Below are 18,854 nucleotides of genomic sequence, written 5' to 3'. Positions count from 1 at the left end.
AATTTGTCACTTTCGCTAGTTTGCCAGAGGAGGGATGATATGCTTGTGACCTAAACTTCCACCTCTTGTCTGAGGTTGTTTTCTAGCCAATAGATCCGGATCATCTAGGCCTAATGTAGTTATACACGATTTCCTCTTGGCCTCCAGATTACGAATTTGATCAACATAGGGATTTTCTGATTTGTCTAAGATGTTACAGGCATTGAATTGCTGAAGTATGGTTTCCCATTGTGTTTTATATACCCCAAGACCTTTTACGTCTCCATACCAACGAACAAAACATTTAAATTCTATTTTGTTAGTAAATGTATTAATAGAAACTTTTAAAATTTTTATTCACAGGATTTGTCTTTGTTTCTAAGTTTATGTCATGCTCTACTTCTTGTTTACAAAATTTCTGATTCTATGTATATACTGGATATGACATATTATCCAAGAGAATGAATACATTTATTTTTATTTTTAAATAACTTTAAGTTGAGATTTTTGAATTGAAATGACAATATCAGATTAAATGGGAATGATTTCAAAGAATCTATAAGCACATCGCTTCTTGGTTTAGAGATGGATAATGGCTTGAAGTAGAAAACACACACACAGAATGTATTACTCCTAAATTGAGTTCTGTCTGTTACCGTATGCATTAAAGTTCTTATCTTCTATTGGCGATATAAACAGGCTTAAAACGACATATTTTGCATACTTTCATTCTATAATGGAATATGGATTAATATTCTGGGGCAACTCATCTGAAGCTGAACAAATATTTATTTTACAAAAGAAAGCTGTAAGGATAATGGCTGTGTGCACGAAAGGATATCATGTAAAAATATTTTACAAAATTTAGAAATCTTGACCTTACCTTGTGAGTAACTTACATTCTTTCACTGATGATGTTCTACATTAAAAACCAAGATACATTTAGTACTAATCAAAACATTCATAATTTTAATACAAGATACAAATAAGATCTCCATCTACCCTCTGTTAGTCTCAACTGTTAAAAAAAGAAGTTCACTATTCATGTCCTACGGTCTTCAATACACTGCCTAATTATCTTAAAGCTTTGAAGGGTCGTGAGAAAAGGTTCAGAATAGAATTACGGTAATCAAATTTCTACATACACTACTGATAAATTGTTTATGCTTGTAAACAGAATTAATATGAATGTTACGTATTGCATATTTTTGTATAGTTCAATTGATAAATTGTTTATGCCTGTAATTTGAATTAATCTGCTTGCTATGTATTGTACATTTTTGTATACTGGTAGCTCAACTATGAATTTTATATGCATGTAAATTGAATTAATCTGCTTGCTATATATTGCATATTTCTGTATAACTCAACTGATGAAATGTTTATGCTTGTAAATTGAATTAATCTGCTTGCTACGTATTGTATATTTTTTGTGTAGCTTAGCTCAACTGATTGAATTTTCTTTGTTTGTAAAGTGAATTAATCTGCTTGTTATGTATTGCATAATTCTTTAAAGCCACTAGCGTAGCTCAGCCAGCAGACTTGCTTGCCTGTTGATCTGAAGCTGCACTTGGGCGTGGGTTAGATTCCTGCTTGGGTTGATTACCTAGTTGGGTATTTTCCTAGGTTTTTCCCAACCGTAAAGCGAATGTCAAGTAATCTATGGCAAATCCTCAGCCTCATCTCGCCAAATAATTGTATAATTCTTGACTTGTTCCATACCTTAAGGCTTCAATGCTAATGTAAGATCTATGAAATACAATAAATGAAATGAAATAAAAAAAGTTAACTTTTCTATTACTGTACAGCTTTATTACTTACTTGCTTTAATAATCTTACAGTCTTCCTCATCAGAATTGTCAGCACAATCACTGACTCCATTACATCTCCATAATGAAGGGATACAGTAACCAGTGTCCTGGCATTTGAAGTCTTCCTCATGACATTCTAGAATTAATAAATACGTAAATTCCCTATACATTGTCTTACTGAAGCAATAAGTAAATTAATTTCGATTATTTGTAGTAAAAGGAAACGCAGAAGGCTATGGTAGTGACACTGTAAATTAATTTGAATTACTTTTCATGATATCAGTATTTTCACTGAAAACATACTTTGCTGGAAAGTTTGCCACAAAGAAGGGAATTTCATATGCTGAAATAAAAACATTATAACATGGAGATTCTTTAGTAAGTAAAATTATTATACCTATACTGGAACAGTTCTTTTCGTCGGAATTGTCTCTACAATGATTAGATCCGTCACAGAGCCATCTGGTAGGAATGCATGCTGACAAATCTTCACATTGGAATTGTCCTTCACTACAGCCTGAAAAAAAAAAGAAGTGTAGATTGAGTTTTATAACCTATAAATAAAAAAAGAAACTTCCACGTGAGATTCAAAGCCCAGGCATGTTACTGGGAAAGGTGAAAATACAGGATTTCTCTATATTTTCCATGAAAGCTATTCCAGAAAGTAACATGAAAATAATGAAAAGTAATTCTTAAGTATAGGTATACGTATGTAAAGCTCAGCATTAAATAATACTGGTTTTTTCTGCCTATATTTTGGAGAGTGCACCACCTGTTTGTTAAAGAATTTCCCTTCCTTACAATTATATTACAGTTTAAGACATCAGAATGTAACTATTATAGTGATTAGTTCAAACCAATCAACACTGAACACCATATGAGGCAACTTCTATGACCTATGCACTGAGTGTTTAAGTGTTGGCATTTTTTTAAATTTTTCTTAACAATGATTTCATCTTCCTAGACTGATGGTAGTTTAATTAAATTCATTTCAAAGGAAGCGTAACAAAATAAAAAGTTTTGGTCAAGCAAATTGGACAGTTGGGACATCCTGTAATGGGACAGTCCTGTTCACCAAAGGACATAGCTACATGGTCACCCAATAGGAGTGAAATTAAAAATATTGAACAAGAGGAATAACGATTTGAAGAAAAGATTTCCTTAAGACTTATACAGTATTTGAAGGTACCGGTAATGATCGTCGTACCTTGTTGTGTTTGACAGTTTACTTCATCCGCTCCATCAGAGCAGTCCCTCTGGCCATCGCACTGCCACCGTTGTGGAATGCATTTATGATCTATTTCACATCTGAAATACACATAACCCATTCCAAATACGCACTGTGCAATTCACAATATCATATTTTTATATTAGGAAAATACATAGTTATATTTTGTGAGGGTTTATAATGATTAGCACTGTGATTTTTTTGTGACATACTTTGTATTAAACATGAGCCAATAAAAATACTATAAAATACCAACTAATACATATCATTGCATTGTAATAATTAAATGGATATATATATATATATATATATATATATATATATATATATATATATATACATACATACTGCTGTAAATCAGAAATCAATTTAAAAAAATACAACCAAAATATTTCCAGTATCAAAAAAGTTTTCATAGATAAAATACTGAATGCAATAACTATTACCTACAATTTGTCTATTCTAAAAGATTACGAAGGAAAAGATGTTCAGGAAAATGTGTCTGGAACAATGGAAAGAATTATTCATTATAATATTTTAAACTTGCTATTATGAATTTTAAAACTTTGTGAGAACGTGACCCATAGTTTGTTGTGTAGGGGAGGCTGTTGTACCTTGAAACACTTTTCACATTTTATTATTATTTTTTTAATTTTGGAAAATGAAATTTTTTAAATGAAAAAATGCTTGAAATAATTATTGAAGATTCCTTTACAACTTCTTGTATATATTTTCCTGTTTTACAGACCTATTAAGGATGAAAAAAATAAAATGAAGGGATATGTAATGTGTTCGAAGGTACAACAGGTTCATGTACCTTAGAATATACCCTCTTGTAAGTTGGAATACATGGAATTGTATTTGTCATCATAAACCAGAGCGGGCTTCTCTGATTGAGATTTTATTTCCTGGAGGAGCAATAACTGCTTCAACAGCTTTCTTCAAGGCATCCGGATCAATTGGGGGCCTCTTAACTCCAGACTTACTTTGTGACATGATCTTACAATAAAAGAAAAACAAAAACCGATAGTATCGTGTACTTTGGAACATGTTCCATGGTACAAAATGTTTTGTGTTCAAAGGTACAAGAGGGTGCATGTTTAAACAAATATGGCTACCAAAACTAGAGATTCGAATAAATCATGGAAATTAAAATATGTTATTACTCACCAGATGATAGGGAACACACTGCACTTGATTGGTAGTAACAAATACAATATTTGGTTTTGTGTCAGAAAACATGTATCAATGAACGAAGAGTTTACTTTTGGTACTAAAAAAGCTTGTTTTGTGCACAGAACTCACACTTTGCAATAAATCAAACAAACCTATGACCAGAGCTACTTAGCGGCTTTCTCTACAATCTACTTCAGTTTAAGTCCTCTAGGTAGCAGCAAAAATTAAAGAACAAAAAATGTTCAAAGGCACACTATAATGAAGGTACAACAGTCTCCCCTACACATATTTATTTCAATTAAGATCATAACATACAGCTTTGGATAACAAATAGAACTTCCTTGTTTGATTAGTGTATTTAATTTTTAATTTAGAATAAAACAGAAATGCATTTTCTTCCATTGTATTAACTGTATTATAATATTTTAATTTAAATTTGTTGTATGCAATTATCTTATAGTATGGTCCAGATATATCATTAATTTAAAAACTAAATTTTCTTACAAAATGCTCCAAAAACTGAATATGAAATTATCGAAAGCCACTGAATATGAAATTATCGGAAGCCACAAAATGATAAATTAGTAATTCACAATACTAGACTTTACGATTTGAAATTGCTATTAATAGTCATATCTGATAATATAAGCGGTACCGATAATGTAACTCTGCAGAGAGGAGATTGATTGTACAGAGATGTATACAGTACATCTCATATTCTCGATATAGATGCTTAGTTTCAATAGTTTATAATTAGCTTAATTTTATATGGTGTGTTGTTGAAGTTGAATTAAACAGTGCAACAGTCTTTAGAGATTGTTTAGTGAGAAATGTAAACTGAAGAAATATTCTTTACATTTTAAGGGCTATGCTAATCTTTGTAGCAATGAAGACTTTAAGAATTTTTGACAGAAGAAATGGTGCTAGTAATGCCTGTTTGTGATATGTTATCTGTCATTATTAGAAATATTAGAGAGAAGGAATGTATTAAATTATAATTACTGCATGTTGTTAACTAAGTATTGTGGGTCTCTATCACCATGGCACTGTGTGTCCTCAGGTTACGGATAGAGAAGAGGGCCTCCAGATATTTATTTATGTCTATAACAGGGCAAAGCAATAGACAGTACAAATATTTACTTAGAATGTATGGAGGGTAGATGTGAATATATTGAATAAGTAGTCACGGACAGCCGATAAGGGTGGTCCTCCAGCTTGGGGGTTGAGTGAAGAGCTAACAACCCATCACCGTAAAAAAGAGCTTATTACGAAACCCAAACATAAACCTCGGAATGGGACTGATTCTTTGTCACGATCACAGCAAAGGAATAAGGTTATGAGATTTGGTACTATTCATGGATTCATCTAGTCTGCTTTCATAAAAACTGAAAGTAGAATTTTAAAAACAGTTATATTACCGGTTGTTCTGTATGGTTGTGAAACCTGGACTCTCACTTTGAGAGAGGAACACAGGTTAAGGGTGTATGAGAATAAAGTGCTTAAGAAAATATTTGGGGCTAAGAGGGATGAAGTTACAGGAGAATGGAGAAAGTTACACAATGCAGAACTGCACGCATTGTATTCTTCATCTGATATAATTAAAAACATTAAATCCATATGCTTGAGATGGGCAGGGCATGTAGCACGTATGGGGAATCCAGAAATGCATATAGTGTGTTAGTTGGAAGACCCAAGGGAAAAAGACGTTTGGGGATACCGAGATGTAGATGGAAGAGTAATAATGAAATGGATTTGAGGGAGGTGGGATATGATGGTAGGGACTGGATTAATCTTGCTCAGGATAGGGACTGATAGCGGGCTTATGTGAGGGCGGAAATGAACCTGCGGATTCTCTAAAAGCCATTTGTAAGTAAGTAAGTACCTACCAGAGACTTAAAATAAATGAATATAGAACTTCACTATATAGTTAATGTGCAATAGGACATTCGAGCAAATTCAATGAATGTGTGTTTCCAGCTACTTCCTCCTCCTGTGCTTTGTCCTCAAGCAGATAAAATTTTAAATTAAAGTAGAAAACTTAAGACAATCCACATGGTTCCTTGTGTGAAGTACTCACACCTCAAAATTGAACAAATATTATTTTTAATTTTGAAAATAAGTAATAGCAATACGTTGTACTATACACACCCATCATAGATTTCCTGAAAAAAAAAAAAAAAAAAAAAAAGGAGTCAATTATTTATGTTTAATCAAAACAACAATTTCATACAGCACCTAAATTCTTCATTTCTGCATTGTGTGCAGTTGACCTCATCTGCAGCATAAGGGCAGTCATTAACACCATCGCACTGCCATTGAGTTGGGATGCAGGTGCCATCTGGACAGTGGAACTCATTCGGCAAACATGTGTCCCCTAAAAATAGTTTACACATTGACATCAAGTTGATTTTCAGGTACTGTAACAATAATAATATTGGAAAAACTGTCGAATCCATGACTGTTACATATGCTGTTCTTACTGGTTGAGCAAATTATCTGTGAAATGTGAGCACGGTGTAACTCCAGTGGAAAGTTAGCGTGGCACTGGCTGACATTTCGGATGGATGGATACCCTTCCAAAAGAGACGCACACAGCAGTGAGGTAGCAGTTTCTTAGGAGAATGAATCCCAATGCTTCCAGAACGATATGTCCACAGCAGTATGTCTATCAGACAATTTGTCCACTAGCTCACGTCCACAGCTATTTTGCTCAAGGAAATTAGTCCAGCTAACATTTCGTCCATCAAAGAATTTGTCCATTTATATTTTGGCCAAGAATTATTGTGTCCATAATTTTTTTCCCAGTTTTTCTTTGTCCACTAGTTTCTGTGTCAACTAAATACTTTGTCCTCGAATATTTTGTTCATTTTTTTGGTGACAAGTACTTCAAATATATAATTTAAAAAAAGAGGATTGCTATGGAAAAGTATTTAATTATTTTGTAGCATAATAATGTTCATTTCTATGGAAATATGTAGTTCAATGGTTATAATAATTATTCCACCAAACAAGAAGTCTAAAAATAAACCACAGTCTGAATTGAATAAAACCATGCAAATGTGCGATAGTATTAAATTAAAGGCATGGAAAGTGCGATACTATTAAAATAAAACCATGGAAATGTGCGATAGTATTAAAATAAAGGCATGAAAATCTGTGATACTACTAAAATAAAACCATGGAAATGTGTGATACTATTAAAATAAGACCATGGAAATGTGCGATAGTATTAAAATAAAGACATGGAAATGTGCGATACTACTAAAATAAAACCTTGGAAATGTGCGTAGCTGTTGAAATAAAACCATGGATATATGCGATACTATTAAAATATAACCATGGAAATGTGCGATACTATTAAAATATAACCATGGAAATGTGCGATACTATTAAAATATAACCATGGAAATCTGCGATACTATTAAATATAACCATGGAAATGTGCGACACTGTTACAATATAACCATGGAAATGTGCGGCACTATTACAATATAACCATGGAAATGTGCGATACTATTAAAATATAACCATGGAAATGTGCGATACTATTAAATATAACCATGGAAATGTGCGACACTGTTACAATATAACCATGGAAATGTGGGATACTATTAAAATATAACCATGGAAATGTGCCATACTATTAAAATATAACCATGGAAATGTGCCATACTATTAAAATATAACCATGGAAATATGCGATATTATTAAAATAAAGGCATGAAAATCTGTGATACTACTAAAATAAAACCATGGAAATGTGTGGTACTATTAGAATAAAACTATGGAAATGTGCAATAGTATTAAAATAAAGACATGGAAATTTGCGATACTACTAAAATAAAACCATGGAAATATGCTATATTATTGAAATAATAACCATGGAAAAGTGCGACACTATTACAATATAACCATGGAAATGTGCGATACTATTAAAATATAACCATGGAAATGTGCGATACTATTAAAATATAAATATGGAAATGTGCGATACTACTAAAATAAAACCATGGAAATGTGTGATACTATTGAAATAATAACCATGGAAATGTACGATACTACTAAAATAAAACCATGGAATTGTGCGATACTATTAAAATGAAGATATGGAAATGTGCGACTGTATTAAAATAAAGACATGGAAATGTGCGATACTGCTAAAGTAAAACTATGGAAATATGCAATATTATTGAAATAAAACTTTGGAAATGTGCGATGCTACTAAAATAAAACCATGGAAATGTGCGATACTATTAAGATAAAACCATGGATATGTGCTATAGTATTAAAATATAATCATGGAAATATGCGATACTATTAGAATAAAGCCATGGAAATATGCGATACTATTAAAATAAAACCATGGAAATGTGCAATACTATTAAAAGATAACCATGGAAATGTGTGATACTATTAAAATATAACCATGGAAATGTGCGATCCTATTAAAATATAGCCATGGAAATGTGCGACACTATTAAAATATAACCATGGAAATGTACGATACTATTAAGATAAAACCATGGATATGTGCTATAGTATTAAAATATAACCATGGAAATATGCGATACTATTAGAATAAAACCATGGAAATGTGCGATACTATTAAAATATAACCATGAAAATGTGCGATCCTATTAAAATATAGCCATGGAAATGTGCGACACTATTAAAATATAACCATGGAAATGTGCGATACTATTAAAATATAACCATGGAAATGTGCGATCCTATTAAAATATAACCATGGAAATGTGCGATACTATTAAAATATAACAATGGAAATATGCGATACTATTAAAATATAACCATGAAAATGTGCGATCCTATTAAAATATAGCCATGGAAATGTGCGACACTATTAAAATATAACCATGGAAATGTGCGATACTATTAAACTATAACCATGGAAATGTGCGACACTATTAAAATATAACCATGGAAATGTGTGATACTATTAAAATATAACCATGGAAATGTGCGACACTATTAAAATATAACCATGGAAATGTGCGATACTATTAAAATATAAGCATGGAAATGTGCGACACTATTAAAATATAACCATGGAAATGTGCGATACTATTAAAATATAACCATGGAAATGTGCGACACTATTGAAATATAACCATGGAAATGTGCGACACTATTAAAATATAACCATGGAAATGTGCGATAGTATTAAAATATAACCATGGAAATGTGCGACACTATTAAAATATAACCATGGAAATGTGCGATACTATTAAAATATAACCATGGAAATGTACGACACTATTAAAATATAACCATGGAAATGTGCGACACTATTAAAATATAACCATGGAAATGTGAGATACTATTAAAATATAACCATGGAAATGTGCGACACTATTAAAATATAACCATGGAAATGTGCGGCACTCTTAAAATATAACCATGGAAATGTGCGACACTATTAAAATATAACCATGGAAATGTGCGACACTATTAAAATATAACCATGGAAATGTGCGACACTATTAAAATATAACCATGGAAATGTGCGATACTATTAAAATATAACCATGGAAATGTGCGACACTATTAAAATATAACCATGGAAATGTGCGACACTATTAAAATATAACCATGGAAATGTGCGATACTATTAAAATATAACCATGGAAATGTGCGATGCCTACGTGTTATTTAGAAATAATATAAATAAAAATATAAATTGTTTCCTCATAATGTTGTTCTTAATTTTGCTGTAGCTTAATTGCAATAACAAGAAATGCAATATTTTCATTAAGTCTACTCACAGTCATTAAAACAGATATATATATATATTTTTTTAACTATTTACAATACAATTTTGTTTGTCTAATAGAACACTTAGTTTCCATTAAATCGCACACACTTTCTAAATACATACTGTACTTTGATTAATTTACATTCTATAATACAGATGCAAGTCTATAATAAATTTCATTTACCTGCATAGATTCTGCAGATATTGTCTATGAAAATGGATCCCCCAAATAATGTTCCTAATTAGGCCTCTCACCTCCTAAGGCCGGTCCTAATTTCAGATACAACACATTTCGCATGTGCAGTAAACAAGTGCCATGTATATGCTACTTGTGGACAATCGTGCGAAAATTGTTGCCTACATAAAGGTGGACTTCCATCAAGACTACAGTCGAGCCGTTCTTATTTCCGGCGTGGCCACGCCTTCTCGACTTTTGGCGCGAAGAAGGTAGGCAATAGCGGTGTTGCTAAATCTCTGTCAAGCCAATAGTGAACGGACGTAGTTCTAATAGCTGGTTGTCGAACAATCAGTCGGTATTGTTGTTAGTGCTGTGTTATCTCTGAGTTTTCAGCATCACAATGCCGCGGAGGAGTCGGAAGACCATCAATTCGCAAAGCAGAGAAATGATTCTTAGCGTTAGAGATTATTTCGAAAATGAAAGTAAAATAAGAGTAGTTTATTGCCTTTAATGCAAGTGGTGCAATGAACAGCTGATGCGTGTGATGTGAACAAGTTCACGGTTTCTAAAATAACGACAGAGAAGTACGGACAATCCGGCAAAGAAGAAAATAAACTGCGAACTATGTCGGCGGCAGGTACTAACAATGATTGTAGCGATCTAGGCGTAGCACCTCTAAATTTTACAATACCGTTAGGCAAGGTTCTTCGTGTAATTTTTTATGTAGCACTGACTTATCATGACAAAATTTTTAATACTAACATATTTTACGTAATTTACAGGTTATGTGGTTTTAGTTATTCATTCACATAAAAATATTTATTTATTATATTTTACAGCTTTCTCCCATTTTAGTAATTTCTAATATTGTTTCTGTATTTACGAAAATCGTTACTTCAAATGGTCGGAAAAACCAATTATAGCACAACATGGTAAGTCTTCTGTGTCCTGGGATGCTAGGATCAACAATAACAATAATATATAATATTATATATTCATATATTACTAATTATTTATCGAAGGAAATAATTTTTCGTTCGATGTTTAAGACTAGACATGTGCTATTCTAAAACTTCGTTAAGAGTACAAGGGTAGACTTGACAACGCAGTAACATCCACCTTGAGCGGGAAGCGGTATGTCGTCTGCATAACCTTGACGACAACCACTGCCAGTGAAGCAGCGTGTCAGCTGACCAGAAGCTGTCGTGTGATTTGCTGCCGGAAATAAGAACGGCTCGACTGTAGGGACATTTTCTTTATTTCTGAAACTGTACGTGTGTATGTACGCACGTATGTAAGCATTCACGCACAGTATGCATGCGGGCGTGTGCGAACGGATGTTTAAAGTAATATTTGTACTAGTGATGTCAGTACCGGTAAACAGATTTATTGCTAGTATCAACGCTAATAATGTGAAATTCGTGTGTATTACCTCTTGCCCAGTTAACACATTTTGTTGAGTCGTCGGTGTCTGGATACAAATCACACTGGAACACCTGAGAGAGATCCAGAGTTGCCAAAATGAAGTCTCTGCAGCTTTCAGCGACAGCTGAAATAAAATATAGAATATAACAGTAAAAAGAAATAGTTTTTGCATAGCTTTCAATTGAAAATTAAGGCACTAGTTTTTATTCTCTAAAACAGTTTCAGTTTAGGAAGAGCTAACCGAGAGACAAAATATTCAGAAAACTGATGATACACTGCTCCGTCGATTTAGTAGAATGCGTTTTATCTAAAGAAAGCAGAAAACAGTACAACGTGGTCTGCTGTTGTGGCGAGATTCCAAGCCCCAGCATACAGATAAAGCATCGTATCACAAACACTTTCAAGTTTGAGTATTTCTGACAAGGTAAATATTATTCAACGCCTTGAAAACGGCACAAATGTTAAGGATATTGCTGGAGAGAGTAAGGTAATATTGATTTATTTTTAATCTTCATCTTACGATGTTTGGATGACGTATATACGTCCGTTGATGTGACATATTAATGAATTAAATACTATTATAGTCACAATCATGCCATGGTATGAAAGAAAAATTTCACAACCTCGAGCGGGAATCGGACCTGCGACTTCCTGTTCTCCGGTCAGGCGCTCTACCACTGAGCTATCGAGTTCGTCTCACGCCAAAGGCTCGGAATTATCCTTTCATACTGGCGACTCTGTTATAGAGTAATGTGTATAGCGTCTGATCTTAGTCAGCACTGCTTATGGGTGAGTATGAAAGGATAATTCCGAGCCTTTGGCGTGAGACGAACTCGATAGCTCAGTGGTAGAGCGCCTGACCGGAGAACAGGAAGTCGCAGGTCCGATTCCCGCTCGAGGTTGTGAAATTTTTCTTTCATACCATGGCATGATTGTGACTATAATAGTATTTAATTCATTAATGATTTATTTTTATTTTTTTCTTCATTCATACATTCCTTTCTTTACTTACTTACTAGTTTATTTATTTATATTTATTTATTCATTCATTTATTAATATATTAATTCATTCATTAATTTTTCAGAGGGATATAGCGCGCACGCGCACGCACACACACGAATTAAAATTATGGTTTATTTAACGACTCTCGCAACTGCAGAGGTTATATCAGCATCGCAGGCGTGCCGAACTTTTGTCCCGCAGGAGTTCTTTTACATGCCAGTAAATCTACCGACAAGAGCCTGTCGCATTTAAACACACTTAAATGCCATCGACCTGGACCAGGATCTAATCCGCAACCTCGAGCATAGAAAGCCAGCGCTATACCAACTACGCTTCTAGGAAATAAGATTAATTTGTATTAGCATTGTATCAGATTAGCTTTTATAATTAATTATTATCCATTCCCGCATAATTGCTTCTTACTGCCCATAACATTCCTTGACTTTCTTGTTTTATCTCAGTCGTATTCAATCATTTGTGTTAGCATACCCTCAAAATATATTAATTGAACCCTCAATCTGCATTGCAATTATATAAGAATTAACAAAAGGCTATGATTGATGTTGTACTAAAAATAAATTATTATTATTATTATTATTATTGTTTAGTCAACTGTCCGAAGACAGTTTTGAACCTCTCAAGTGATAACAAGGAGGTACCACTTATGAGGCAACTAAGCCAAGAGATAATGGGGTAGGTATTGTTATTGTTATTATTATTACGATTATTATTATTATTATTATTATTATTATTATTATTATTATTATTATTGTCCCGCGCCGTGGCGTCGTGGTCTAAGGCATCCTGCTTAGGACTCGCGTTATGGAATGCGCGGTGGTTCGAGTCCTCATGAGGGAAGAAACTTTCTCATGAAATTTGTGCCAGTGTGTGGGACCGGTGCCCACCCAGCATCGTGATGCACTTGGGGAGCTACGATAGGTAGCGAAATCCGGATGCGAAAGCCAGCTATAACGGCTGGGGGGATCATCGTGCTAACCACACGATACCTCCATTCTGGTTGGATGATCGTCCACCTCTGCTTCGGCATGTGAACGTGAGGCCAGCAGCCGGCTGGTCGGGCTGGGCCCTTCAAGGGCTGTTGGGCGACGGATTATGATTATGATTATTATTATTATTGTTATTATTATTATTATTATACAGTAGTAATTGATGCAGTAATATTAATAATACTAATAATAATAATAATGATAATAATAATAATAATAATAATAATAATAATAATAATAATAATAATAATAATTCAAGTAAAATGGTATTCAAGAGGAAAACCAAGAGTTGATATTGCAAAAGAAACTACAATACAATGCAATATTATCAACAAGTACTATAATAAAATAAATATGTCAGTATTTTTACACACGTTCCCATTGAGAAAACCTCGCGTACCCCTGTGGGCTGTAAGTAGGTGAACATTGACTTTCTACTAAATCGACGGAGCAGTGTAATCTAATGGTTTTCATACTAGAATGCTGCAGAATAGGACTTACAACAGGTTTTCATTCGACCGGTTACAAAATGTCCGTCAAGGTAGAGCATCCGACCGAATGTTCGGCCTTTAACTGGTTGCCCCTGATGTTTTGCAGACTAGACAGAACACTGTTGTTTTCTGAGTACACAAACGGTGTAATAATTGAAGGAAATTTACTGTGTGTAATTTAAAAAATGCATTTACTTAATATAGGCCTACAATTGATTGGACACTTTATTATACTAATATGTATTATATATGAACAAATGGACACCAGTAACAACAAAGGAAATTATTGTAATGCATAATATGAAATCTGGCGTGTAAAGAAATTGAAGAATAGAATAAATTACAGAAGAGAAATTAAGTATATACATTCTATTGTAACGTTTACACTTTAAACTCAAAATGCATACCTCTAAAACAGTAGTTGTTAATGCCTTTTAATTATTCTATCAGATGATTTATTATTTCATTAATAAATCATTTTTAAGAAGATATAAAGAAAAGTACTCTCAAATTCAAAAGCTTGTACTTTCAAGATGCATGCTTTGCTCTTGACGATACAACTATAATATCTGGATGCATGAATGAATCAGCTAATGGATCAATGAATGAATGAATCAATGAGTGAATCAATGAATCAGCCAATTAATCAATTAATGATTCCATTGATAAATGAATCAATGAGTCGATAGATGGATGGATCGATGTATGACTGATTGAATGTAATGATAGAGGAATAATTATCAATTAAATGGTAGGCCTACACAATGATATTCGAGTCCTTGCAAGAACTCTTCGAACACCTGCATGGCTCAATGTGGTCTGTATTTGCCGTCCATTCACAAAGAATGAGAACAACTCTAATATTCATTAAACGGAATACTGAGACACTCCGCGAGACGGAAGAGCTTTGCATACTGACTACAGCGCTAGGCGTTCAATAGCAATATATAATTTCTATTTTTCATAACCGGTTGTGCACGACTGTAATCCGGAAATATGCTAATTATATTTATGAGAAACTTCAGTGTTTTTATTAATCCGAGAAACAACATTTCATCCACAACAGTATTACCTTTACAGGCCTTCCGACATGGAGGTAACAGAGCATCTCCCTCTGGTCTACATTCTGGCTCCAGAATCGAACATACGAACTGTCGAGCTCTCGCACTGCAGCCAGATTCAACAATCAGTTCGAAATAAGGTAGAGCTGCATCCAAATCAGCTGGCGTGTTGATTCCAGGTATGAGAGGCAGTGTTGTCAGGTCGTATGGCAACGTTCCACGACACATGGCCAGGTGAGGTGAAAAGCACAAACCTGATGAATGAATGCAAATATTTTGATTCAAAGTTTAGGTAACACGATAACAATAATTACATGTATAAATTATACCATCAGGATCATATCCAGGCCAGGCAGCGGGGCATCATATGTTCTCTGGCCATACAATAATGAATAGTTCAATGTTCAATGTAAATTACATGCATATAAACACGTAAAGTGAAGTACAGAGACATTATTATGACTTAAGGCAAGAAAGCGGCGGGTTACTGGCGGTCTGCGATGCGCGGGCTGTTAGAGGTGCGACGTATATCCTCAGTCGCCATATGGCATTCGCTGTAGTCACAAGTCGTGTTACAAAAATGTATGTTTCCTTTTCCTTGTTTTTGTTTTATAAATTAATCTGTTAATCTTGAACATTGTAATGGGCTTTGCCTGTTATGTTCAACAACAAATGAATAAATGAATGAATAAATAAATAAATAAATAAATAAATAAATAAATAAATAAATAAATAAATAAATAAATAAATAAATAAAAAGTCTTGATTCTTAAAGTGTACAAAGTGGTGTATAAAGTTTAGTGATTATTGTGTATTTGGGTAATGCTTACCAACAAATTCTCTTTGCGTGAAAGTGTGTATATTATGTACAATACTTAGTCTACATAAACGACAGAAGGTCGTGTGCGAAAACAAGACGTAAATTCCAAATAAAGTTTCAAAACAGACTGCGCCTTCTGCCGAAACAATCAGAAGAGAAGAAATCGAGACTATCGATGATGTGGAACTTCTGATTGTTGTTCATTCGTTTATCAGAAGATGTCAGTTGTGTGTGGCGGCAAATTGGGGTCATTTTCAGCAACGACTGTGAGCATGGTAAGTCCAAATTATTGAACATTTATTGTTAGTACTGTTATGTATTGTAGAAGTGCCGGAGAAATGGTTACGCGCTCACCGGAAACCACAGTTACAGTTGGCCACGAATCACCCGCCGTTTTCTTGCCTCATGTCATAATAATGTCTCTGTATATGTCATCTTCCTATCACAATTAATTTTTTTACAAATGAAACAGACAATTTTTAAAAACTGTGCATTCTTGTCATAAAAACAGAATGTAGAAAGGTCGTGGACAATTTATTTTCCACAAATTTATTTAAATAGTATTTTAATTATTGTATAAAAATTTGTAAATTTAGGGATCGTATTTTTTGGTAATAACAATACGCGCAAAGTTTTCAATAATAAATTTCTTTTTCACATTTATCCTTCTAGATGTCTAAAATAGACTGCCATATTTTTAAGCAAAACAAACTTGTTACATAACGCGAAATTTGAATCATTGTGCGAAATATGTCAATAACCACGAAATATATCCCCTCTATCCAAAAACTACGAAGTATATACCAAAATTTTATTCAATATTGTTAAAAACATGTTTGTGATTTTCAGTTAGCCTAATCTGTCAATCACTTGTTAACGCCAATAGTGTTGTATTTTATCTATGGTTATTTTGTGTATTCACTTTTACTATCTTTATGCCTACAGAAAGAGGATCGATTTCTGTAGTAGACATGTATTCTTCAATCTTTACTGCAGTATGTTATGCAACGGTGGCTATATTTTGATGGGAAGAGGTTCTGTGGGGACTAATAGAGAACCACACTGAATTTGGTGTTAATTATCTGAAAGTAGAGCGATTCCCTAAATTTAATGTGGACAGGAAGAGGGACTTTTCTGAGCACACGAAAATATTCACTGACTGTCGCACAAATCTTCGTGGGGCCAATGTGGAAACCATGTTTAGTTTATATTTTGGTGATGATGATATATGAAGAGTCCACTGCAAGAATGATGGATGTCATTTGGAATACATTTTGCAGGAGAAGCAACAGAAAGTTTGAAATGCTTACCGCTCAAAGCTTAACTGTGATTTTCCGATCATTACTGGACAATGACTATCAGTGTTAATGCCATATAACTCCGTATGTACATTCTATAGGTCTTAAGCTATGCATTGACAGTCTTGGTTCATTTTCGACAAGAAAGTGACATCCATCATTCTTGCAGTGGACTCTTCATATGATGATAACTTAAGTGTAAACAAATGAAAAAGTAAAAAATGTTTAATAAAAATAACATAACACAATTAATAGACAACTTATTTCAGGAAATACCCACCGAATTGACAACTTATTTTATGAAATACCGACCGAAATAGTGGCAGGTTTAACACCGAAATCACCTGTTTTATTTCACCAAAAATACAGTCCCTATGTAGGACTCTATGTAACGAGAAATAATCGGTCATTTCATAAGGTATTGCTTATTTATGCTACACTTACTGTCAGACTCGTTGTGTTGCAAGATCTCGGAGACGTCGTGAAAAACTGGAGTACTGGATGGCAACGTGGGGTAGACAGGACTTCGAATCGGGGGCGTGACTTGTTTCTTGCCGTTTTCATTTCCCACGATCTTATTGTTAGTTCTGTTACCTTTCTTTATTAAAGGCAGTGCTGTGGCGGATTCTGTATCATTATTTGCCTGTTGTTCGGACAGTTCGTCTTTCTGAAGTACAGGTTTATTATTAAGTTTAGAGGTAGGGTACAGGAATTCTGCATCAAGTGTAGGAGAAAAGCCATTTGATTGCAATACTGAAGAGTCAGATGGTTCTTTGGTGGTTGAAATTGCATTTGACGGAGGTATATTAGTAAAATGTGTAGTTTTGTAGATGTCTTCTGATTCACTTTGTGTTGATGTGCCGAGGTTTGGAGCTGGTACAATCTCTATGAAGTCCTGCCGTGAAACATTGATTGGCTTTGCAGCGTCTGTAACTGAAACAAAGATTACATCCCTTGTAAAGAAATTAATGATAGAAAATATGCTGTACCTTCGTCAAGAACATTTCGTTATGTGATGAAAATCAATGATTTTGTAAAATTATCACGCTACGAAATAAAAATTAATGCTGTTTTTATCGCCTTCCTATTAGGAAGCATGCAGGGATAGGTTTGTTCGCATCCTTACACAAAAAGGAAATAAGGATCGATGTTGTCTGGGCTAAAGGGCTGTGGTCTGTTGGAGCTGTTGCTACCATACATTTCGTCCTCTACTCCGGCAGACATCATCAGTGGTGTGGCACTTGAGAGCGCAAAGATCTCCTTAGCGTGCTGGGAACGAATATTAATATTGGTGTTTATATAAATATTTCATGGTAATACTCGCAGTCATCTCAATGGTCATAAATTTCGTCATCAATAACACAGCGTCCACAAATAACAAAGCATTCAGGTTCTTGAGAACGTTCATTTCGAGCCCTGGTTGATAGAAATCGATTCGAACATTTCAGAAGATGCATAGTAGAGTTCTGTTGTTTCTTCCCTCGAGCACCGTTCCATTTGCTTCCATCACAGAGCGCGGCGGCGCACAGTGGTCCAGAATGCAAATTTAGCGGGACAAACTAATAACTTTTCAGCTACCTAACAGATTTTTATGAAATTTTACA

The 18,854-nt window shown here is 34.0% G+C and overlaps 1 protein-coding gene across 3 annotated transcripts in view; it reads right to left on the bottom strand.

Moving 5' to 3' along the window:
• The window catches only part of LOC138703201 (atrial natriuretic peptide-converting enzyme), a 486,851-nt gene that overhangs the window by 7,177 nt on the left and 460,820 nt on the right, over positions 1-18,854 (bottom strand). For all 3 annotated transcript variants that reach the window (XM_069830899.1, XM_069830896.1, XM_069830897.1), the window contains 7 exons: positions 17,695-18,183; positions 15,144-15,386; positions 11,578-11,694; positions 6,430-6,568; positions 2,998-3,098; positions 2,188-2,307; positions 1,801-1,926 (listed from right to left, as the gene is read on the bottom strand). In XM_069830899.1, coding sequence (XP_069687000.1) covers positions 1,801-1,926; positions 2,188-2,307; positions 2,998-3,098; positions 6,430-6,568; positions 11,578-11,694; positions 15,144-15,386; positions 17,695-18,183 — 1,335 coding nt within the window. The remainder of the gene's footprint in view (positions 1-1,800; positions 1,927-2,187; positions 2,308-2,997; positions 3,099-6,429; positions 6,569-11,577; positions 11,695-15,143; positions 15,387-17,694; positions 18,184-18,854) is intronic.

This window comes from Periplaneta americana, chromosome 7 (assembly GCF_040183065.1).
Source record: "Periplaneta americana isolate PAMFEO1 chromosome 7, P.americana_PAMFEO1_priV1, whole genome shotgun sequence".
Taxonomy (NCBI): domain Eukaryota; kingdom Metazoa; phylum Arthropoda; class Insecta; order Blattodea; family Blattidae; genus Periplaneta; species Periplaneta americana.
Note: the sequence above shows the minus strand (reverse complement) of the source record. Positions and strands in the feature narration are given on the sequence as shown.